Source organism: Platalea leucorodia, assembly GCF_965183815.1.
Source record: "Platalea leucorodia genome assembly, chromosome: W".
NCBI lineage: Eukaryota > Metazoa > Chordata > Aves > Pelecaniformes > Threskiornithidae > Platalea > Platalea leucorodia.
The window spans coordinates 37,056,608-37,082,244 of record NC_138859.1 but is presented as its reverse complement, the minus strand read 5'-3'; the positions used below and the strand labels follow the sequence as shown (position 1 = coordinate 37,082,244).

General features: G+C 38.1%; 1 protein-coding gene across 1 annotated transcript in view; it reads right to left on the bottom strand.

Annotated features, from left to right (window-relative positions):
* Nucleotides 1–24,837, bottom strand: part of LOC309601828 (F-BAR domain only protein 2-like) — a 108,625-nt gene extending 83,788 nt beyond the window's left edge. Inside the window, exons 1-6 of the mRNA XM_082335003.1 lie at nucleotides 24,716–24,837; nucleotides 16,252–16,343; nucleotides 7,243–7,317; nucleotides 5,800–5,941; nucleotides 5,556–5,708; nucleotides 310–414 (exon numbers count right to left, since the gene is read on the bottom strand). Coding sequence (XP_082191129.1) covers nucleotides 310–414; nucleotides 5,556–5,708; nucleotides 5,800–5,941; nucleotides 7,243–7,317; nucleotides 16,252–16,343; nucleotides 24,716–24,745 — 597 coding nt within the window. The 5' untranslated portion in view covers nucleotides 24,746–24,837. The remainder of the gene's footprint in view (nucleotides 1–309; nucleotides 415–5,555; nucleotides 5,709–5,799; nucleotides 5,942–7,242; nucleotides 7,318–16,251; nucleotides 16,344–24,715) is intronic.
* Nucleotides 24,838–25,637: the final 800 nt, after the last annotated feature.

Here is a 25,637-nt window from a genome sequence, read left to right as displayed (position 1 = left end):
ACGATAACAATGCATCTACAATACTTCCAAAAGTTCATTTTGTTTTCTTCCTAAAAATTTCTTCAAAAAGTCTTTCTAGAGTGCTAGTGTTTAACTGTGTCATTCAAAAACACTGCCATCACAGCATACATGATCAATGTTTGCCCTTCAAACATATTACTTCTGACATTATTGTTCATATCAATTTCCAATGGAGATCATTCTATCTTGAACCAATTTTTCAAAAGCTTTGATTTCAGATATCTTCATAGAGATAAAATAGAACATATTAATCTATTTTAAAGGTAACTCATTTAATATAACACTTACCTGTGCAGTTTCTGTCATTTTCTGTTCAAAAACAGATTTAACCACAGCATATTTCTCCACATATAGTTTATAGGTATCTGTAGCTTTTTTTGATTTAACTGCTGCCTATAGATTAGTACAAAAAAAAAAAAAAAAAAAGGCATCAAATGTCACACATCCAGTCTGATCCAAGGCTTTTAAAGTTACTATTAAAAGAAAGCCTAGGATGACCTATAAAAATATTCAGGGGCATATCAAAACAGTGAAGTGTCATAACAATTTCACCACCAAATAACTCTGCTTCAAGCCATTACAGATTTCTATTTAAAGGTATATATATAACCACATAAAAAGGTAACAAAGCAATTACCTCATTTAAATCCCTTCCCCATATCAGCAATGACTAACTTATACTTGTTTTGAAATAAATATTTTAAAATTTGTATTGCTGAAGGCAACTAATTAGCTCATGTCAAATATTTAGATCTGTAACAGAAAAACAGGAAGAAAGCAGGGTTGGAATACAGAGCAAACAGTTATTAACGCAATTCTGAAAGTTAATGGTAAAAAAAGGTGGCACAGTTCTCTGTTAGAAGCGAAGGAAAAAATATAAGGGAAAACACATTCAAAACTACAGGTGTTAAATCAATGGAAATTTTAAGATTAAGAGATATTTGAAAGTGAAGTTAATGCAGAACATACGGATGGCCAGATTTATGCTGCTCAGAGTTGTTTATAATAGTCCTTTTTGGCTTTATAATTTATTGATTTGTTTCATTAGTTGTTGCTAATAAACCAAAATGTTCTTTTTGTGGGCTTAATAGTCTTAAAAGACAAAAAGAAATACAGGAGAATCCCAATATTACATGGACAACAAAACTGAATGATTGATTGTTTTTGGTAGATAAAAAGTTATTTTCAAAGTTTACAGCATGACAAACATGAGATGAAGTTTTGAAAATCTTTGATATTCTTGCTATTTCCAAGTTAAAAGCCAATTAAAATAAAAATTATTTGCCTTGAACATCAGCTTTTTTCTAGCTTGTGTTCAACATGCCTACTTTATCTCATTGAAATTTCTCATCAGTTGTAACTCAAAAGTATTTCTGAATTATTAATGACATAAGTAAAGACAGTTGTATATTTACTATTTGTTCTAGATCCGAATAGCTTTCCTCCCCTCTTTCAAATGAATTTCATCTGTCCCACAGTAAAAATGAAAACTATTTCTCACTTGCAATGACTTGTAAAGCTGACCACTATCTACAACTTTCAAACAAATTAATAGAAAAGATGCCCTCCGGAAAGATATAGTTATATTCTGCGATTTCCAAGAGAAAAATAACTGAAAATCATGAGTAACAGTATAGCATTAGGACTTGTTCACCTGGGGAAACATCAACCAGGACTTCAAAGGAAGAGGAATCAAAGCTACAGTTCCATTTTTCCAGTTACAGAGAAAGCTTAAGCAGATCTTGCTCATGTAGTCCTCTAAACCCAGCATAACAAAGCCTGAAAATACTTCATTGTATGAAGAATATGGATCCTTCAGGCATTAAGGATGGCATGACAGGATGTATCAAACCCATCAGTTACTTGCTCTGAATTTTACTTCATGATTCTCACTTTTGCACATTCACATAGGGGAATTCCCAAACACCATTTACTATACCAAAAGTAAAAGGTGCTCTATGAACACCTGGTTTTAAAAAGAATTAAGGTTGCTTTTGCAATAAGATGATTCCAAACTTAATCATTGAAAAGGAAGGAAATGTCAAGTTAAAAGACTTATTTTATTAAGTCTTTTTGTGAAGCATTACATAATTGAACCGCATATACATGGGATTTTGACACAAACAAAACATTCTCTGTCTCTTGTAATCATGTTTAACCATGAGCAGAATTGTGTTATGTGCTGAAGCATCTACAAAAAACTCATCAGCAAGACAGACAAAATAATAAAGCACACAAACATTGTATGATTAACTAGTAATCTCTTCTGAAAACACTATGTGTCTATTCTCAGGTGCAGCAATTGCTAGAACTCTATTTAGCAGATTTACAGTAACTAAAAGAATAAGTATCAGTCAAGAAATTTTTTTTTGTTAAGTCACTATTGAGAAGTTAACATATCAGTGAACAATAGGAAATTATTACACAAGTTAACACTAACTTACAGCTTCAATGAAAACTGCAAGCTCTCAGATACCTCCTCAGATTCTTCAATAAAGCATTTCTCCAAATATATGGCTTTGTGATAAGCTCTTAGCATATTGGTGCAGATCCCCTGCTTTCTGATAAAGCAGCTATTCTGATTTTGCTAAAAACATTTTTCATGTTATGCTAAAAGTAATAAACCTATTCTCTGCCAAAGGAAAAACAAATTAATACAATCTTTGTCACCATTTCTGAAATTACAAGTATAAATTCGAATAAAGACATGACTAAAGAGATGTGACGGTCACAGTTACTGGCTCCCACTGGAAACGTTTTTGAAGTATTAGCTGAGCATTCAACTATAGCCTAATAGTTCAAACAAAAGTATCTAAGGAAGATGCATAAAACAGTAAAAAAAAAAAAATGGCCTTCAGCCTATAGTGCTTCCTCTTTCTCCCTTCTGCATGTAGACATTAGTCAGACTGAAGATTTTTTTTGTTTCTAACTGGACAAGGGAATGCAAAGTTACATCTTAAAAGCAAGACTTGCATCAAGTCAACTTTTCCTACTGAAAAATTTCAATTTACAAGAATTCAGAAGAAACTATACTTTGAATGAACTGGCAGGAAAACATCTGCCATCCAAAATACTTCTGATTCATGTCTAGAACTCAACACTGACTGTCATTTGAGGCAGAAGCTAGAAAAAAGCTAAATTTATATTAAAGATAAAACAATCAGAACATGGTCAACAGGATCACTTTCATCATCAGTGACAAGAAAATAACCAACTCTATCTGCTCCACCAAGACAGCAGCACAAAAGGCACTAAGACCATTCTAACAAGAACAGAGCCCTACACAAATCAGATAATTGAAATGGAAATAGGCAGAGGTATCGAGATTTAAAAAGAGAAGACATCATTAGAGATAGGGAAACGACCTCTTTCCTCTACTGCTTTGTTTCCTGAAAACCAGAAAAAGTCACAGGGTTGCCACCAGGTCGAGGGAGGTGATCTTTCCCCTCTACTCAGCACTACTGAGGCCACACCTGGAGTACTGTGTCCAGTTCTGGGCTCCCCAATACAAGAGAACAGAATGTCAGTTGGAAGGGACCTACAATGACCATCTAGTCCAACTGCCTGACCACTTCAGGGCTGACCAAAAGTCAAAGCATGTTATTAAGGGCATTGTCCAAATGCCTCTTAAACACTGACAGGCTTGGGGCATTGACCACCTCTCTAAGGAAGCCTGTTCCAGTGTTTAACCACCCTCTTGGTAAAGAAATGCTTCCTAATGTCCAGTCTGAACCTCCCCTGACACAGCTTTGAACCATTCCCATGCGCCCTGTCACTGGATCCCAGGGAGAAGAGATCAGCACCTCCCTCTCCACTTGCCCTCCTCAGGAAGCTGTAGATATGAGCAATGAGGTCTCCCCTCAGCCTCCTTTTCTCCAAACTAGACAAACCCAGAGTCCTTAGCTGCTCCTCATAGGACATGCCTTCCAGCCCTTTCACCGGCTTTGCTGCCCTCCTCTGGACGCATTCAAGGACCTTCACATCCTTCTTAAATGGTGGGGCCCAGAACTGCACACAGTACTCTAGGCGAGGCCGCACCAACGCTGAATACAGCAGGACCATCACCTCTTTTGACCTGCTGGTTATACTGTGTTTGATGCACCCCAGGATGCGGTTTGCCCTCTTGGCTGCCAGGGCACACTGCTGACTCCTATTGAGCCTGCTGTGTCAATCAGCACCCCTAGATCCCTTTCTGCAGGGCTGCTCTCCAGCCACTCCTCTCCCAGTCTATACTTGTGCCTGGTGTTACTCCATCCCAGGTGTTGGACTTGTTAAATTTCATGCCACTGATGATTGCCCAATGCTCCAGTCTATCTAGATCCCTCTGCAAGGCCTCTTGTCCCTCAAGACAGTCAACAGCACCTCCCGGTTTGGTATCATCAGCAAACTTGCTAATGGTGCATTCAACTCCTGCCTCCAGATCATTGATAAAAATATTGAACAGAATTGGCCCTAGGATTGAGCCCTGAGGAACACCGCTGGTGACTGGTCGCCAGCCAGATGTAGCCCCATTCACTACAACAGTGAGCCCTGCTGTTCAGCCAGTTCTTCACCCAGTGCACCATGTACCTGCTCATCCCACAGTTGGACAACTTGTCCAGAAGGATGCTGTGAGGGACAGTATCAAAAGCCTTACTAAAATCCAGAAAGACTACATCCACCACCTTCCCTTCATCCACTAGGCAGGTGACCTTATCATAGAAGGATATCAAATTAGTTCGACAGGACTTTCCCTTTGTGAACCCATGTTGACTGTGCCTGGTGCTTGCACTGTCCTTTAAATGCCTTTCAATAGCACCCAGTATAATCTTCCCCATAATTTTTCCAGGTACTGAGGTTAGACTAACAGGTCTGTAGTTTCCTGGGTCTTCCCTCACGCCCTTCTTGTAGACTGGAATAACATTGGCTAGCTTCCAGTCAGCGGGGACCTCCCCAGACTCCCAAGACCTTTGGTAGATGATGGAGAGGGGTCCTGCCGTAACATCCGCTAGCTCCTTCAGTACTCTGGGATGAATCCCATCAGGCTCAATGGACTTATGAACATACAGCTAATACAGCCAATCATTTACAATTTCAGTGCCCACAAATCGAAAAATCACTGTTCCCGCACTTGCGGTCCTCAGACTCAGGGGACGAGGCAGCCCAAGGTCTACTTTGTCTCACTTGAGGGGACAACACAAAACTTCCTACTACTTAATTCAATAACAAAGGGATTGACTGTTCACATATTTACATAGAAAATGCATCTGAAAACATAATAGAAGCTGAAACAATTATATGCAATTTCTGTAAAAGCCACTGAACAAAATTATCATATGATCCAGGTAATTACAAAATAAAGAACTAGAACTGTAGTGCAGTTAGAACAGATAAGAAGTGTAAACAAAACATAACTAGGCATTCAAAGTATCATGCACATTATGAAATAGCTACAACTACTTTTAGCCCTTTTTGATCATTTCACTTACTAATACAGGGTGAACGTGTTACAGATTGACAACACAATGAATTTAAGTAAGATGTCACAGAACTACCTTATCAACTTCTCTCTGTGTTGTTCCTTCCTTTTTCAAACGTTCTCGTTCGACACACTTTGCATTGTAGTTTTCCTTTGATTTCTGTAAGGCCTGAGTGATACTTCTAATATTTTGCACTGCTTCCAATGTTCCTGAAACATCTTCTTTAGTCTGCCAAATATCACATAGTTGTCAAAACCAAACCATTTTAATTTTAACGTTAACAAGTCATTGGACACACATAAGAAAAAAAATTAATAACCTTTTTATAAGTTTTGATTTGTTCATCTCCATACTTGTGAACTTCTTTTATTAGCTCTTGTAATCTCCGCACAAGGTCCAAGTGACAGCTTGCTAGTTTTTCTGTTGAGGTTTTGAAAACATCCCAAACTGGTGCAAATGTCCTAGATTGAGGGAAAAAAGAAAAATTAATGCTCATCTGGATTTTTTTTCCTTTCAGTTGGCTACAATTTTTTTTTAAATAGTGCTGAAGTATAACTGATATGTTTACAGAATTTCAGCTCTGTTCCTTAAACTGAAGCAAACAAAAAACCCAAAAATTGCTATAAATTATATTCTTATTAAATGTTTCAAACGTACTTGGAATCCTACCTGTATTTTCAGTGTTTTACCTGTATTGACTCTGAGTAAAACACAGCAAAATTCACTTATTCTTCTCCATCATCAACACACAATAATGACAAATTATATTCCTAAAGATGATGCAAGAGCAGCTCAAAAAAAAATTAACATGTACAAGTATTTTTATGTGCATACTTGAATAGCAAAAAGAAACCAAAAATTACCTGGCTAGTTAAGTTTCCAGTTGTCTTACATCATTACAGCCACAAGATTAACCATATGGTAAAGGAAGGTGGGGGACAGGTCATTCCTCAGATCCAGATTTCTATACTGAATGGACTTCTCCAGCTATTCTAAAGATACATTCCTACCTCAGTTTCCAGGTCAATACTGCTGAAAAATCAATACCATGCATAGCCTTTAAAGCACTGATGTTCAAACTAACATGCAGATACAGAAACTTTGAAGAGCAGCAAAAACTGGTATCAAATTATCCACTGATGAAAGCTCTCCACATTTCTAGCTGTGATTACTACAAATAAAAATAATCTTTAGCCTCATCTAAGAAGTCTGAGCTGTTGAATCTTTCTAATGAAAACAACATCCACTAATCATTCCATTTTTTTCAAATGTATCCCACGTATAAAATTTTAATTAAAATATGGAATAAATCTATTGAAAAGTCTCATTCTTAATATGTCTGAGGGCAGAGATAACACTTGAGAAAGTAGAAATAATAGAAATAAATAAATTCACTGCCACATTTGCAGACTGTATGTTCTCTCTTCAAAATAATTACCATCGGCTTGGGAGCACGGAATAGAAAGTCACATTCTTTATTATGTCTGAAAAGAACTCAACCTTAAACAGAGGAACAGACAATTCCTCCATGGTGTTGGGGCTTTTTGTTTTTTAAAACTGTAAATAAAGAACTGTACTGTCTTGATTTTTTCATAGCTGTATGATATTTTGCATAGCTGTATAGTAACTGAAGAACTAAAAATAATTTTTAAAGGTGGCAAAGTTATGCTACTTTCAACATCATCAATAAAATATTCAGAATCAAACTTGATTCTTAACATGTATGCAGTTAATTATTTCTGTCTTATACACACTTACTTACCCAAGTTGTGTGTAATTGCTTGCTGATTTGGCTAGTTTTGTCATGGACCTTGAATATGCCTCCTCTATCGTAGCCCTGTCAAAGAAAGCAATCAAAAGCATAATCGAAATTTTGAAGATATCTGAAGACAGATGAATATGCATTCTAAAGGTGCAAAGCACAGGACTTTTTACTTTAGCTGAAAATTACCCCATTTTAATGGCCCCTCAAAAACTATATGCAAAACCACAGATGAATATTTAAAAAAGAAAATCATCTAAGAATACTGTGACAGAAAGTTGCAGGGAACAGAAACAAGTAACACCCAAGGGCTCAAGACTTGCAAAAGATGATTCCTTCCTATACTCTCTGCTGTTCCCCTCTCCCTTTAACATTCTTTAGGTAAGAGTCAGAACACGGTGACATTACAATCACCCACCTAACACTGTCTAAATACCAGAGATTTACAAAGCAACAAAATCAAATATATTTGTAATGAAAACATTAAAAAAAAAAATAAACTGAATGCTTACTGAGCAATTACATTTGTTCACATTAAATAAAATGGGGTCTTGTCTAGTGTGGGTTTTTTTTGGTTTTTTTTTTTTGTTTTTTGTTTTGGTTTGGGTTTTTTTGTTGTTTGTTTTTTTTTTGTTTAAAGTTCTTTGCATAGCGATGTTTCAGTTTGGAAACCACAATCAAATAACACGCAATGAAATGTATTGTGTTCTACTGTTTATAATTATTTTTAAAGAAGTTTCTCTCAATACATTCTGATTTCTTTTGGATAAACTCTTCCCTACATAAAGTTTCATTATATTTTCCTGCACTCAAACCCACATTTTTACTTGTCTTTTGGAGATTCAAAATCCAAGGGTCCACATAGATTTCCTCCTTAGAGCCTGTGCTGGGGCAATTGCATTGGAACAGCAGTCACACACAACATATCATGGCAGTGACTCCCCTGGAAGTCCTTCCCCCATCAATCTTCCTCACCCTCCTATTATTAACCTTAAGATACACACTATTTTAATTTTCCACTCTAAATCAATACTCAATGTGTAGCGTCAACTTAGATTTAGAAGAATCCTGGATTTGAGCAAATGCTGTAATTGGTTTTCGTCAAAATCCAAAAGCTTGAAGCAATTTCTTTCCTGCTTCGTAATACCTTTATTCAGGGGCAGAAGAGGAAAAAAGGGAGATTACAAATTCACCCTTCTCAAGTTACCATGACTATAAGCACTTACTGCTGAGGCAGATGTTTTTATTTCTCCTTCACAGCAACACTTTCCAAGCAAAAAGAATTTTCTTATGAAAATATGAAACAAAGTAGTAGCAGTCACCTGAAACTTTGACAGAGGAGCATGTATTTAAACCTACTGAACTTCCAAAAATAACAATCCAGTCAGTTACACAATCAATTTGGAGAAGGGGATTCAGTTGTAAAATGCAGTAATTCAATTACATTTTAAATCTCACCTACAAACAACTACAAAGTTAATCACCATAAAAAAAAAGAAAAAAAAAAATCTAAACTTTCTCCTCCTTCCCCATATGTAAGTATTCTTGATGATCTGAAAAAGTTTAAGTTTCCAAGGTTTGGAATTCTTGCTCACTGCACAGCAACAAGCACATATGTACAGACACCCAGAAGAGACACGGATTTTTTTTTAATTACCATGATGAACAATATGTTTTGATTAATTATCAACAGCTTCTATCAAAGTTTTCTAGATTTGAGACCTCAATGCTTTATTTTTTTAAGCACAAGATTTCTGACCAAAACAAAATACTTACATGAGCAATCACCACAAAACTGGAGTTCCCCAACTTACTACACATTATCAACATAAAACAGTTACAAACACTAACAACCAAATATGCTGTTGCTGACCAGTTGGGCATGCATATCTACATTTGTTTTGTCAAACTGACTTCCCAGAGCATTCTGATGCACTGGTAGCACACTATGAACATTTGAGGAAATTAATTTTCACTGATTTGAAAATCTGTCTTTGATTGTGTCATGGTTTAACCCAGCAGGCAGCTAAACACCAGACAGCCGTTTGCTCACTCCCCCCACAGTGGGATGGGGGAGAGAATCAGAAGGAAAAAAAAAAAAAAAAAAAAAAAAAAAGGCAAAACTCACAGGTTGACATAAAGACAATTTAATAGGCTCAACCCCTTGAACAGACTGGCAGTGGCTTGGTGCAGGCTCCAAAAGAGATAAAGGACTGAGTTGTAGCCTCTAGTTTCAATCTATTTTCTGAAAACCCACAAAAGAAAAGAGCAACTCCTTTATCAAGGAACAAAGCAAGCTGTGGGTACAAGGAGTCTCCTGCATACCTTTACTCTCTCTCTTATTTTGACTACAAGTCAACCACTTTATCCTATAAATATGACAGCCTAAGTGAGCATTTTTTTTTTTTTGTAGCTCTCCCTGCTAGGCAGTGTGGCTGCATGGCGGTCACCCACCCCACCCCCAGACACCTCTCAAGGCTGCTCCTTGAAGCAGAGAGACCTTTTTCTGACAACAGATCGTTGGTAAGCAACTGATATTGCACATAACCTTTTTTCTTGGTAACTTTGATTGCATGCTGAATTGATGCTAATGAAACATTATATAAGCTTTGCATATATAATCCTCTAGACACAAACTGTTGACCAAGTCAGGGACTAGGATTGGATCCGGCCGCACCTAGACTCCTCTCTGAGGAAGGAGTTTAGAAAGCAAGGGGGTCCTTTCTGAACCTCATAACTCAACAGGCAGGTCCTCCTTACTCTCTGCATCTTCAATCTCTCTGTAAATCATTTTAACAAGTGTAACTCAACTTCCCTTTGCATGAGTTTTCCATGCAGTAATTAATAGAGTGAACCTTGCCATCGAACTTTGTTAAGTCACACTTTCACAACATAATATTAAAACCACTTTTGCTAATACCTCTGTCAGCAATTCCTTAAGCATTATAAATCACCCTTCTCCCATTCGCAACAACAGGACAGAAAAGGAAGGTAACATAATAATAATGATGATAAAAGAATATACAAACAAGTAAACAAGTGATGTACAATGCAATTCCTCACCACCTGCTGAACGATGCCCAGCCAGATCCTGAGCAGCGATCGCTACCCCCCCCCCCCAGCCAACTCCCCCCAGTTTATATACTGAGCATGACCTCATATGGTATGGAATAGCCCTTTGGCCAGTCTGGGTCAGCTGTCCTGTCTATGCCCCCTCCCAGCTTTTTATGCACCTGGCAGAGCAAAGAATCATAGAATGTACCGAGTTGGAAGGGACCCACAAGGATCATCGAGTCCAACTCCTGTCCCTGCATAGGACAACCCCAAAATTCACACCATATGTCTGAGGGCATTGTCCAATTGCTTCTTGAATGTTGTCAGGCTTGGCGCCATGACTACCTCCCGGGGGGGAGCTTGTTCCAGTGCTCCACCGCCCTTTGGGTGAAGAACCTTTTCCTAATGTCCAACCTAAAACGCCCCGGCATATCTTCCTGCCATTCCCTCGAGTCCTATCATTGGTCATCAGGGAGAAGAGATCAGTACCTGCCCCCTCCTGCTTCCCTTGTGAGGAAGCTGTAGACTGTGCTGAGGTCTCCCCTCAGTCTCCTCTTCTCCAGGCTGAACAGACCAAGTGACTTCAGCTGCTCCTTGTTCAGCTTCCCCTCTGAACCCTTCACCATCTTCGTGGCTCTCCTCTGGACACTCTCTAGTAGCTTCATATCCTTTTTGTACCGTGGTGCCCAAAACTGCACACAGTCCTCAAGATGAGGCCGCACCAGCGCAGAGCAGAGCGGGACAATCACCTCCCTCGACCGGCTAGCAATACAGTGCTTGATGCACCCCAGGACACGGTTGGCCCTCCTGGCTGCCAGGGCACACTGTTGGCTCATGTTCAACTTGCCGTCAACCAGAACCCCCAGATCCCTCTCCGCGGGGTTGCTCTCCAGCCTCTCGTTCCCCAGTCTGTATGTACATCCAGGGTTGCCACGTCCCAGGTGCAAAATCCGGCACTTGCCCTTGTTAAACTTCATACGGTTGGTGATTGCCCAGCTCTCCAATTTGTCCAGATCTCTCTGCAGGGCCTCTCTGCCCTCAAGAGTGTCAACGGCTCCTCCCAGTTTTGTGTCGTCGGCAAACTTTGATAACAAACCTTCGCGTCCTGCATCCAAGTCATTTATGAAGATATGGAAGAGCACTGGCCCCAAGATGGATCCCTGCGGAACCCCGCTAGTGACTGGTCGCCAGTCTGATGTAACCCCATTTACTATAACCCTTTGAGCCCGACCCATCAGCCAATTGCTCATCCATTGCATTATGTGTTTATCCAGCTGTATGCTGGACATTTTGTCCAGGAGGATACTGTGAGAGACAGTATCAAAGGCTTTACTGAAATCCAAAAAGATTACATTGACTGGCTTCCCTTGGTCAACTAGGTGGGTAATCTTGTCATAGAAAGAAATCAAGTTTGTTAAGCAGGACTTTCCCCTCGTGAATCCGTGCTGGCTGGGACCAATGACTGCGTTGTCTTTCAGGTGTTTTTCAATAACTCCCAGAATAATCTTCTCCATAATTTTGCCAGGCACAGAGGTGAGACTGACAGGCCTGTAGTTACCAGGGTCATCCCTGTTGCTCTTCTTGAAGACTGGGACAATGTTTGCCAGCTTCCAGTCAACTGGGACCTCCCCAGATTCCCAAGAGCATTGAAAAATCATTGAGAGAGGTCTCGCTATGACATCAGCCAGCTCTTTGAGTACCCTCGGATGAATCCCATGGGGCCCCATTGACTTATAGGGATCCAGCTGGAGCAGCAAATATCACACAAGTTCGGGGTTGGTTGGGAGTTTGTTGTTCTCGCAGTCATGGTTCTCTAGCTCAGGGCTCTGGGGGTCCTGCTGGCAGTTTTCCTCCTGTTACCATAGAGTTTAAACTTGACTGCTTCGTGGTCGCTGTGACCAAGGCAGCCAGCAATCGCCACGTCACCCGCGAGACCCTCTCTGTCAGTAAGCAGCAAATCGAGGAAGGCACCTTTCCTGGTCGGTTCCCTTAGTACCTGTACCAAGAAGTTATCATCCAGATGGTTTAGGAATCTTCTGGACCTGCTTGTACCAGCTGTGTGGTATTCCCAGTTGACATCCGGCAAGTTGAAGTCCCCCATAAGGACAAGTGCAGATGACTTGGAAGCATCCCTTAGTTCCTTAAAGAATAACTCATCCGTGTCGTCATCCTGGCTGGGTGGCCTATAGTAGACTCCCACAACGACATCCACTTTATTTGTCCATCCAAAAGAGCATGGGAAGCTGACAAGTCCTTGACTAGTGTAAGCAGTATTTAGCAACAACTAAAACATCAGGGTGTTATCAACATTATTCTCATCCTAAATCCAAAACAGAGCACTATACCACCTACTAAGAAGAAAATTAACTCTATCCCAGCTGAAACCAGGACAGATTGTAATCTGTTAAACATTTAAACTGAAATGGGAATATGTGCATTGCCAGTTTCTTCTGATCAAGGAGTTTCTTTTTTATGACACTTACAGACAACTAGTACATAAAAATGTTTTAAAGACTTCTGGAGAAAAGTCAACAATATCTATTCAGTTCCTAGCTGAGCACAGTGGTTTCTTACACGTAAACATTTTAGGTGTTAAAAACACACAAACACAAGACAGTTCACCTACAAAATCTTCCTAGTATTTAAAGAAAAAAAAAAAAAAAAAAAAAAAAAACAAAAACAACACAACATTGCAGGGGCAGCCCAATCTTCTTATATTTTAACTTCTTTAAAAATGTAATTTCTACATGCTTTATCAAGAATAGAACAAAGATACCTATCTTTCAGCAGACAGATATCCTGCTACACCCAAGATTTACCAACATTGAGCAGATTGCCTGCCACAAAATTCACTCTTTCAGGAGACATATATCTGAACCTCCTAGAAAGCAATAACTACTGACTGAGCAAGTCTTTCCCATTCACAGCTGACGACAACTGTATATACTGTTTGACAGTACTTTAACTTTTTGTAAGTACTATCACCAACTCAGATGTGTCTCCTCTACCTAGCCAGCAGTTTTCAGTTTTCACTCTCCTATATCTCCACATCTGAATAAAACTGGCCAATATGTTCAGAAGGAATGGAAGGGCAGATGTGAAGAAATTGCAAATATATTAAGCTTAGTTTTCATAGGGAACAGCTCAGAAAATCAGGTATAAGCAGGGCATAAAAATACTCGATCTAGGAGCCTCCTAATCAATCTTGCTCATCCACTTACATACTTCTAGCAGAAAAGAGTACTGCAAAATAATATTCAGACTATACTGTGGAGGAAGGAGAGGAAAGATAATTGTGTGCGACACCTCTTAATTTCTTTGCAATAAACAAAGATGCAAAACAGAATACAGTCAAGACAGACTGTTGTAAAGTACTGTTGAAGTACTGCCCAATACAATTTCTTTTGAGATCAAAAATTTGACCCACATGAATAAATGTGTGCTACTGAACCATATTTATTTCCTGGGAAATAGACTGACATACTGCAATAACCTCACAACGGTAATGGAAGGGCTTCACTGCCTAGATATGGACACTCAAACATTTTTACTAAAGTGAGGACACCAAATACTTAAAGTCCATCTATTTCTTTGAAATTACAAACTACCACTAGCTTAGACTGAAATTCATCAGTGATGCACCCTTGACTTGAAAAGAAGCATCTATTTAGCATTCAACTTTTTTTTTTTTTAATGGCAGCCTGCATACCCAGATGGATCAATAAAGCAGAGCTGAAGAAAACACAATGGAACAGTTAGGATACCAGGTTTAATATTTGACAGGGAGAAGATCACTGGAAAGGACTGAACTTAGTTGCTGCTGACCTGCATAACTGATAGATTTTCCAATCCCAGGGCAAGTTGTTCTTAAGGAAGTATATTGAAGTCTTGTCAAATAAATTAAAACGTAGTGCTAAGGTTCTAGTGAATATCAGTATGTTAACTTGAACTGAAGTTTTTCATATATTTTACCAAAAATGCTGTAGGTAAGATGACTGCACATCTCTTTGGCATGTCCTGATCTATTCACAAGAGAAACTACATTTCTTGATCTCTCTTGTGTTCCTAGACAGTCATTAATCTTTAGTCTTAAATGTTATTTAAACTTGTTTACTTGGAAAAGAAATATTGCCTCCTTCTTGCCAAATCACTAGAATTAATTAGCAGAAACTTCAGCTAAAACATTTTTAATATGTGGAGAAAGGTCCAAATATTTTATTTATTGATTGTAAAGGCACATCTTATTTAAAATTTCATTTGAAGGATCTAATAGAGTGAAAAATAAAACTAGAATTCCACATTCTTTTTACTGGTAATTTTGTGTAGAATGAACTGTCAAGTTTTATTTACGTCACTATAATAAAGCAAAGAATCCAAGACAGATATAGCATCAAGTTATTTTTACCCATTTACGTAAGACCTTTCACCTTAGGATCAGTATGAATAAAATGGAGCGTGCCCAAAGAATACAACATAAAGGAGATAAGCAGAGTGAGCGAGGAAGCTTCTGATCTAAATATGGAGATAAATAAAAACACAACAGATTTAAAACTAATAAAATTAAATATGTGTCCAAGTGATGTACAGCTTAGGTCTATGACTTACTACTATAAAAAAAAAAATGACTGATTCCAAGAATTAAAGCAGGTTTCAAAGGAAAGATCCAGGCACTCACAAAGATAACACAAGGCAAACTTTCATAACAGTCAATATTAAAAGCAGTTAGGCAGTTTTGAAATTAAATTTTTTTTTTTTTTTTTTTTTTTTTTTAGCAGCTTGTAAAGCCCTAAATATTTCAGACTAAACATCAACAGCGTGATATCCCTCGACTAAATCCAAAGCAGGATTTCACTGGAACCCTGTCTGGCTTCATAATGTGTTTTCTGGGATCAGGGATTCTTGAAACACAACATTCCTTGGTTTGTGCAGTCCTTCCAACAGGAGACTGCCCATCACATATGAACTCTGGAATTCACCTGTTTCACTTAGTGGAAAGATTTTTGTCATTTTCTCCACTTCAACTCACTTTGAAACTATGCAAACGTCAGTGTCACTGAGTACCTGCCAGATCCATCATGGTTACATTTTGTGGAAATTTTTTTAAAAAAATTCTTTGTTGAGGTCTATTTCAGGCCAAAACTGAAATTCTGATGAAAAAAATCCAGAAAACAAAGGCTAGTTTTTTGGATAACTTTTACTGCAAGAAACCTTCACTGAAACAGGTCCTCAATTAGCCTCTTGTAAGTTTTTTTCCATGCGTCATCTGGTGTCAGTAACTGAACAAGACAAAATTCTGAAGCAGACATATCATTAATTTCATCCAGAATGGAAATTCTTATGTTCAAAGTAGCAGCAGCAGTCGTCTTCTATAAAAAACATCCTTTTAGGAAGTTGTCACATTTGCAGATTTCAGTTCTTTCCCTTCCATCCCATAAAGAACCACCTGGGTTATTTTCTGCATATTATTTTCTTGCCCATACATATCACTCCATTTTCTTTAACCAACCTAGTTTCTCAACATCTTAATCTAAAAGTATAATTTTTTTAAGATCATACTAGAAGTTGCTAACACCCTAATTCTATATCTATGGTCAAAAACTTTGAAAGACTGATAATTTTTACTACTGAAATTATTGCTTTTCTTCCAAACATGACAAAAAATTGGGATTAATTTAAATAAACTGCTGGACACCTAATGTGACATTTTAGCTTTTTACATGTTTTTTAATTCAAGCCTAAAAATTAGAAGCTTGTTATTAATTAATACTTAAGACTCACTATTCAGTTTAAGCGAATGGAATAAATTTAAATGTTCTTGTACGGTACGAGAGATATTTTAAAATGCTCGTTGATTTTTATATATTTTGCATGTTACTGTAAAACATAACGATAAACTTAAATAAAAACTACAAACAGTGTATTAAAAAGCCAGGATTAGCAAGGATGAATACTTACCTCTCTCTTATAAAGTCTGCTAAATCTTTTGTTGACAAATGTCCATGTTTCATATTGTGATAGAGGACATCAAAACCATTGTTCCTTTCTCCCTAAAGATTAATAATAAAAAGAAATTAGAACTATGAAACACAACATGCTAAAACAATTACAGAACAAAGTATAGAACCTATGCATTTTAATAACTGATCAAGTTTCATGAAGTGAATGATTTCTAATGCTTCAGCTTTTTACCAATTGCTGTTAGTTCCCTTCAATCCCTTATATGTAAAACAAACTAAAAATCACCTCAGCAGCCACTACTACCCTTTGAATGACAACTCTTCTATTACATATTTCTAGACTATATTTAAAGCCCTTTATTTTCTAGATTTCTATAGGTCTTGTATTCTTTCACTTCCCATCTTATTAAACACATACTTAATACTGCATTCCCTCTTCATTCCCTCATATCTTTCATTATTTCCCCATGAACTAAAGTTCACACTTTGGGATCACTGGATATCCCACCTCCCCAATTCCTCATACTTCATGGATATTTCTCTGTTTTTTGTAAAATTGGTAAAAATCACTAACTTCTTCCTTCTCACAGGTAACTTCCCTTTGTCTATTCTTAAGTTTAGTTTTAAAACTTAAAACATTTTCCAATCAGTAAGGCATATCTCACCATTAAAACTGAGACACTGCCCTAAAAACCAATTAATAAACTCAGCCAGCTTATCACCTCCAGCACCATGGTGAACTTCCCCCGAACACGAGAAAGCAACAATAAATGAAAAGAAGGCAAGGCAAGGCATGGCATAACAACACTGCTACTATAAGAGTTTTCCTATCAAACTATCCATTCCCCTCCTGCCTTCCAAAATCTTCAGATCCATAACACTGCTGCTGCTAAAGACACAGAAGCACAACCTCGGGAAAATCGCGTGCATGTTCATGTTAGCAGGGAAAGAAGGATGGGAAGCAGAATCCTGGACTTTTCACAATGGCAGCTCTACATCTCCAGTGAAAGAAGCCTAAGGATTTGGTCAGACACCACTCCAATCATTTCTGTCCTTTTTGTTCTGTAAAAGTTTGTCTGTGCATCCATAAGGTACACCCGATCAGGGAAATTATACAGCTAAAAAATAAAGCTAGCAAATAAAAATAAAGATCAGTGATTCAGATCACTATGACGACACGAACGGCTGCATTGCTCAGCAAAAGAGATGTGAGCAAGTAGGAGACAGCAGGGATCCGCCAGCTTAAGTGGAAGCAGCCACAGGTGGATGGAGGAACCTCACAGCAGCCACAGTAGTAGGCCCACTTCTGTGAAGTGTTAACTGCACTAGGATTATTTGCTTTACTTCTTCCAAGCACTGGGGAAAACAAAAAAAAAAAAAAACAAAACCAAACAAACAAAAAGACAGACACCTATAAAATGACTGTTCCTAAGACTGCAGTAAGTTGTAACCTGAAAAAGTTCATCAAAATGCAGATTAGTTTAGCGTAAGTGCAATTACAGAAAGGTCTGTAAAAAGTACAAGCAGAACTAAATTGAATACACCAAAATACAGCAAACTTTAAAAGGAAAATAAAAAAAATAATATCCTTCTTTTAGTTTTCAAAATAAGATAAGAACACCAAGTAGTAGGAAATGTGGTGGGGTTTTTTTTGTTTTTTTTTTTTTAAAAACATAGTCTTACTATTCCAAGTACCAGTCTAATCATAACAGTTCAATAAACTGTTTGGAGTAGTTAATGACAACAAATATGATGCTATACAAACATGTTTTTAAACACTTTGTGCACAGGGAATGCAATTAAGAACTAATAACTAGCAAATTAGGTTTGAGGAAGCCAAATCCACTTTTACTAAAAATAAGATATCTGAAAATGCAAAAAGTAAACAATTTCACTCCTATCTAGCCAGTTTGAGGCTCAGAATAATTTTGAATACTGGTGCACTAACAGGTACCTTATTAACTTTCTGTATTTACTCAATATAAACCCTGAATACCACTGCATTACAAAACCACCAGAATAACTCTGTAATTAAGACCTTACTAATATTTTCAATTAGAATACAAAAAACCCTCTTATTTAACTACTCCAAAGTTGTTATTGTGCCCAAATTTGTAGATAAACTTATTTGTAAAAGTGTTAAGCATTTCTTCCAGAAAAACTAATAAAATTCTCCTTTATGAAGTGTTCTTTCCCTTGCTTTAAGGTATTTCTACCTAAACCAACACATTGATCAAAACGTGCTGAACGTGGACTGCTTCTGATCTTTTAAAAGCAACTTTTCATAATGGGGTAGCTTTTAATCTTTTCTATACTGGAGCTCCATAAATTTCCTGCCAGTTTAGAAATACAGGAAGGGTAGCATAGCCATGACCCGGCCTCTGGCTGCAGCCTTCCTGAGGGCTGATAATTGATCAGAAATGTAACTTTGCAAACCTTTACAGAATGGAATGAGACAGAAAAAACAACTCCCATCATCATCTTGTTCCCTAACTGTAACTGAAGATTACTGCAAACAAACTAGTTTTTCTACTTAAACGAAGTTTTCAAATCAGTCCTACTCTTGTTCTTGACTTCACATTGAATAGCAGAAAGCACAAGAGAAACAGAACAGATACTTTCCTCAATTAAAAAAGTCCCCTGAAAGCCACACCTTTTATATATTATCAATAGTTATCACAGACTAAGAGGCTATGTGAAAAATATATTAATGTTTAAACAAAGCAGCAAGTCCAAAGCAGACTCCCAGATTTGAGGGCCTACGTGGCTTAAGCTTGGCACAGCCAAAACATTTTCACTTGCAAATATAATGCCAAGTGCAGCCAATATCAGGCTCTACCTATGAGCACAAACATCTAGATTTCAAAATTGTTCAATTATTTACAAGTTACATGATCAAGAGTACTGATTATTAACCTGATGACAATTCTATAAATTACATTATCTTCTGCTCATGTTTGGAGACCTATGTGTACCTATGTCAAAGTACAGTACCTCAGTGCAGAGAGCATACATTTTTCTGCTTAGGAAAAGCTACATGGCCTATCCACAACTACTTCATTTAGTACTTATTTTCATGAAGAGTAGCTCAAACAATTCATACACGGAACAGCAGAGTTAAGGCTCTCTATTTAGGATAAAGACAGAGATGTATGCTGCAGCTAAGAGGAAAAAAGGTAGTTCAATTTACAAAAAACAAGTATGTATTATCTACCTGCACAACAGCCATCAACACTGTTTATTTGTGTTTTGGTTGTTTTTCCTCAACACTACCTCTCCCCATACACATTGTATAAAATTATGTACATGGAAATTGTATGTCTAGCCAATTTTTCTTCATTATGTGTTGTTACCTGCTCCTTCCTGATGGCAACAGTAATAGCTAGGATCACAAAAAGCCCAGTACCAGCCTACTTAAAAATAAATAATGTCAGGAAAAATGTCATTCCCTAACCATTGTACCAATTAGTCTTTATAGTATGAAATTGTATGAACTTTCTTAAGATATATATAGTTTACATTGTATACTGCATAGTCATGGTTAAGTAAGCATGACTAAAGGACCCCAGCTCATTGCAAGGAGGAGGATGACAGCCCCCACCCTGAAGAATAAAGAGTACTCCTGGACTACCCAGATCACGCCAGCATCCCAGCCTTTCCGACACCTCTGTGAAACCCTCCTGTTATCTGGCATCATAGATAAGTAACTGTAGCAAGACCGACTCCAGGGACATTTAGATCAAGAAAGAAGCAGATAGATGATGACACCATAGAATTATAGTTGCTTTGCAAAACAGTAGTGCGTGTTAAGTAGTGATTGGTCAAATCACGTTGTACCTGAACACTTGAAAGGTATAAGAACCCTGGGTAAAACCACATTTGGGGTGCCCCAATTTGAATGGGACCCCTCATGCGCATGAATAAAGAATTACTCTTGTAATTCTATTCTTTGCATCCTAGCCTCTCTCCTCGGTGGGTACAAGCTAGTTATGAAATTTTCGTAACAATAAAGGCAGCATATAGTGGAGATGAGATGAGACTTTTCACTCCCATTCAGAAGCGATTACCATCCACTGCTATGACAGACAGACAGTGAAGTCAGATGCAGATTCTTCTATAAGTTGAACCTTGGAGAAAGAGGAATCTCTTATCATTTATAATATCAGGTTATATGCAACAGACTTCCACATCAAAGATCATGCTGAATGTCATTTCGGGGTAAAACACCATCTGTTGAGGATGATCCCATCATTACTCAACAGAAAACAACTGTAAAACTGTGTATGAGAATGCAAAATGTAAGCAGTCCTCTCTCCATATAGGCTCCATTTAATTACTTTGAAGTTCATTAGCAGTTTTCTCCTTTTTCCCCTAGAGCTAACAAAACTCTCTTCAGAAGCTAGTGTTCTTGTTGAGGTTTCCCACTTTACACTGCCATAAAAGAGCTTTTCTGTGGATATAGTATAGTTGTTTCCTGACAGCAAGCCATAAGAGGAAACAAGACTTCAAATACAAGTAAACACTTCACTTAAATAAGCCTACAATGAGGCATTACTGACCAACTTTACATACAAAATAAGTTAAGAGTCATGGAAAAAGAGGGCAGATGGTCCTTCCATAACCCTTAATCGAGAACTAACTGCAATGATTTTCTCATGGAAATGAAAGTAACCCTGTCAGCAATTGTGAAGTCAGAATTCAACATTTCCATGACTTGTACATAAACAGGAAAGAGATTACAAGAACTCTGTTTTACTAAACTACTTAATAGACTTCAAAAAATTTTAAGAATAAGTTTGTGTTGCATATAAAAGATGTTTCTGAATTTAAAACTTATGTTTGGTAAAATTGCACAAAAATTTCTGGCTATCTGTAGCAGTATTTATTTCCTATGTTTCTAATCAAATTGTATAAGTGGAAGCTCTGTCTACTTTGGACCAAAACCGTTCCACATTAACATCTATTAGTGTAAAAAGCTAATACTCTCTATTATAGCACTCTCTTTTTACTCAATGTAAACAAGTGTTTCTCAACTATTAAGATGATTCTAAAGTTCCCATGACTGATCAGATACTTACTACTTGTTGAGCTAATGTGAGAAACAAGAAGAGGACAGCTGCAAATACTGTTTTCACAGAAAACCAGAGCAGATGAGACAATAAAAGGCACATGCAGTTCTCAAACACATTTTGATTTTGGTCAAACTTCAGAAGCTGGATGAGAGAAGTTCAGACAAAGTTTGATCCCCCCCCCCCCAAGTTCAGCAAGTAAAGAAACATTTGACAGTAAGTGAATTACCATCATTTCAACCTATGCTTTTATAATGTGCATTAGCAGTGGTTAAGCATGCACAATCATCCTTCACCCCATTTAACCCTTTAAACATGACCATATCACCACATTACACTGAAGAAATGGAACAGACTGAGAAAAACTATATACTTTTGATTATAAATAATTTAAGTCATAACCTGCTTAATCCTCTTTTTAAAACAGCCTACCAAGCCCACAACTTATTCTCCAGGAAACAGGCAAATATTCAAACTGCAACATTTGGAAGTGGTACTCCACTTTAACTACAGGATTTTTTTTTTTTAACCATAAAAAGTTTAGGTCCCTAATTTACTTCAAATTGTCATAAAATGAAGACTGGATAATCTCCAAATTAAGTTTCCAAACCCTAGTTAAACCTTACAACTGCCTATGGCAAACATGATATATCAATGAAATATGACCAAAAAAACCCGCCCCTCTTGTTAGATAAACACTAAATAGGAAAAGCCTAAAAAAGAATGAATGTGGGAAATAGAGTCACTTGCTTCAATTTTTGGGATGAGAATTGAAAAGTTTGTATCCTTTGCCTCTTGTTTTGGTCAGCTTCAAAGAAGCTGTCCTACAGCTAGTTTTACACTTAAAAGTACTATCTGTACTATTCTGTCAGGAGAATAAAAAACCACACCCCTGGCCGACAGATTATGCACGCAAGAATTCTAATACAGATAAATTATAATAGCACATGAATCCTTTTGGTAGAAAAATTTTGTCTGTATCAAGAAAATTCCAGAATTACACCAATATGCCAAATATTGGTGTAGACAATCGGGGGGGGGGGGGGGCAGCACAACTCCCTCTTATAGGTGAAATAAAGTATTTGCTGAAACTAGGTACAACTTTTCAACAATGACAAGATTTGATTTATGCTGCTTAAAAGATACCCTATTTAATAATTAATTTACAAATTTTAGTGCAACAGAACAATAGAAACTGGGTGTACATTCCTGTAATGCTAAAATGAAAGTTCCAAATATTAACCAAAAACAATCTTCTCTTTACCCACAAACTTAGAAAAACATATACTAGTCATTATGGTTTGTCCATTTGTATTGTTGACTTCTTTTCATTCACCTAACTCCAGGTAAATTTAAACTAATTTTAGATGCTCTGACAAACATCACTGTCATTTTGTTTAAACTGTTGCTGCTTGCTGCAGTTTCAAATAAGCAACATATGTTTCATACTTTCCACCTAGGCAATTATTTAATGGACCATGTATACATGAAAATATTCCTCTGATTAATATTATGATGTTATATTTTTGAAAGCTAGCTAGCAGTAATTTTCAATTACCAAGTGTCTGAAAGAGCTACATAAAATTGAGAGCATCAAAACATAAGAAAAGTAGTCATCTGATGTTTACACTGCCGACATATCTTCTTCAGTTCTGAAAGTTTTGAGGAGTTTGAACACAAAAGCAACCTGGCAATTTCAATTTTCTTCTTCCAGTTTCAATAAATTAAATAAAGATCAGCTCCAGAGAGGCTCTATGCATATGAAGAACAGATATTTTCATCTATCTAGATAATTTAAAATATTTTTTTGAACAAAAAGATGAAAAGTTGTCAACACATGATAAATGCACACACAGAGGAAGGAGACTGAGCAAATATTGCACAACGGCTCTCTTGAAACTGAGCATCCAACTGTATGCCAAGCAGAAGAGTAGCACTGCATAGACATGTGAATGGAACTCCAGGTGGAAGCATGACAAGTCTCATTATCACTCATATCACATAAGTGCATATGAGAATGTGTCTTACACTCATTAGAGCAAGCCTCTTCACAAAGCTAAGATAACCCTGGACACAGCCAGCCCTTACATGTTACAAGAGAACTTGAAAAGAAAGGAATCTTCCTTGCAGCCATTCTCAAAAATCTACAGGTAACACCAGCAATTAAAAAGATAAAGTAAAAAGAATTCATCAAAACCAATTTAAACACACATTTTTATATCCCAGAACTTCCAGACTTACCATGCACAGCATTACACAGAGACCAGTTCCAGCTATACATAGAACTTCCAACAGTTGAATCAAATTAATTTAAAACAATTACCAAATATATACTGACTGACTTAGAACTGACTTATTTTGGTTGACCTGAAACAGTTTAATAGACTCACAATTAACAAGAGTATCACCTGCACCAGTCAGTTTAAAAATCAAACTTATGTCAAAGCTTATGCAACACTTCCTAAGTAGTGCTAAGAAAACAATAAGTCAATGATAACAAATACTTTTTTTTCTACTGTACCAGTATGAGTGTACTCAAAGTGACAAAACCTAGCTATGTATAATAGAAATAACTTACAAGAACACTTTAATGTTTCGGACCAGCTACAGTCACAATGAAAAGTTTCGTTTCATGCAAGGCTCAATAATCCAAATCCAGATTTTAAGTTTTTCTCCATGTATAACTACCCAATTAAAAATATAAATAACTGCACAGAGAAGACTGACAAATTATGTTTTTAAAACAGACTGGAAAGTCTGTTGTTTCTCTAGCCGGCTGCTGTTCAGGCTGTACCTTTTATCATGCAGATAGAAATAAGTTGTCAGGACAAAAGCATAAAGTTCCGAGATGCAGTTTTGCTTTTGCATAATACAACTGTAAGTTGTTACAGTTAGTGCCATTCCCCCAAACAACTGCGTTGTATGGAAGGCCTAACGAAAAGAGAACAGACTGCAGTAGAAGCCCCATCTATGCACCACAGTGGCTGCAAGAGTAAGACCCCCTAGCAAATGGTCTCCCGCTCGTATCTGCACATCCCTTGGCCCAGCAAACCCTCTCCCCCATCGTTTCTCCCTAACAGACCACCGAGCACTGCGCGAGGCAGGGGCAGGGCGCTTCCCCCACGGCCCAGCCCAGCAGAGGCGAGGCAAGCCGCGGCAGGCGCAGGAGGTCACCGCAGGAGGCACAGAGTGCCGCGGAAGGGACGGCGGCCACCATCCCTCCGCCGCGCTCCCCATGGCAAGGCCCAAGCCCAGTTCCCAGGGTGGAGTAAGAGTCGAGGCTGCTCCCGAGGAGAGTACGCCAGCTGCGCTGCGCTGCGCTGCACTGCACTGCACCGCACCCTGCCCGTCCCACCCGCGACACAGAGGAACCGGCCCGCGGCACTTCCCTACCCAGAAGTTCTCCACGAAGTACGCCATCATCACGCCGCCGCCCCGGCCCTCAGCGAGCCCGAGCCCGAGCCCGAGCCCGGCCGCCTCAGCCGCCGAGACACAACAGAGGAAACGAGCGCCGTCACGACGCACCACCCTTCCCGTTAGGATACAACCGCCTCCTTCCACAGAACTTCACCACCTCCGACTCTGCGCATGTGCCCAGCTGCCGCCGGGCGCTGCGGATCCTGCGCAAGCGCGTCGCATTCCCCCCCCCCCGGGTGGAGGAGCGGCGCGCGTGCCCAGAGCGCCGGCCCCACCGCAGCTGAGAAGTGCTATATCAGAAGTGAAGAAACCCTGATCTCTATAAAAATATGAATATACTTGCAGAAGGCAGACTCAGAAATACAGTACTTAAAAGCAGAGATTGATGCTCAGTCACATTCAGAACAAATTGTTAGATGTATTAGGAAAGGAACAGAGAACCTAATTCATCCAGTGTATAAAACCTGTGTGTGTGGGCACCTGCACCATGAATACTGTGCACAATACTAGTACCCCTTATCTTAAAAAACAAATGAACAACAACAAAAAATACCCAACACAAAACAAAAAAAAAATCCAGAAGATTGAAATAAAAGCAACAAAAAACAATCCATGATATGGAAACAAACATCTACCAAGTAAACTAGAATTCTTCAGGCTGGAAAAGAAATGACTAAGAAATAATAAGATATAAAGAAAACTCATGAGTAGGAATAGAGAAGATGTATTTTTAATTTTGAACTCGTTTTAATGAAAGCACAAGCAAGGAATTCAGTCAAGTTGGAAGAAAGGGGGAACTGGACAAAGTTTCTAGGTTTCTCTAGATCCATAGTAAAAATCTGTAATGGGTTGAGGAACCTGAACATACATAAGTCCATGGGACCCGATGAGATGCATT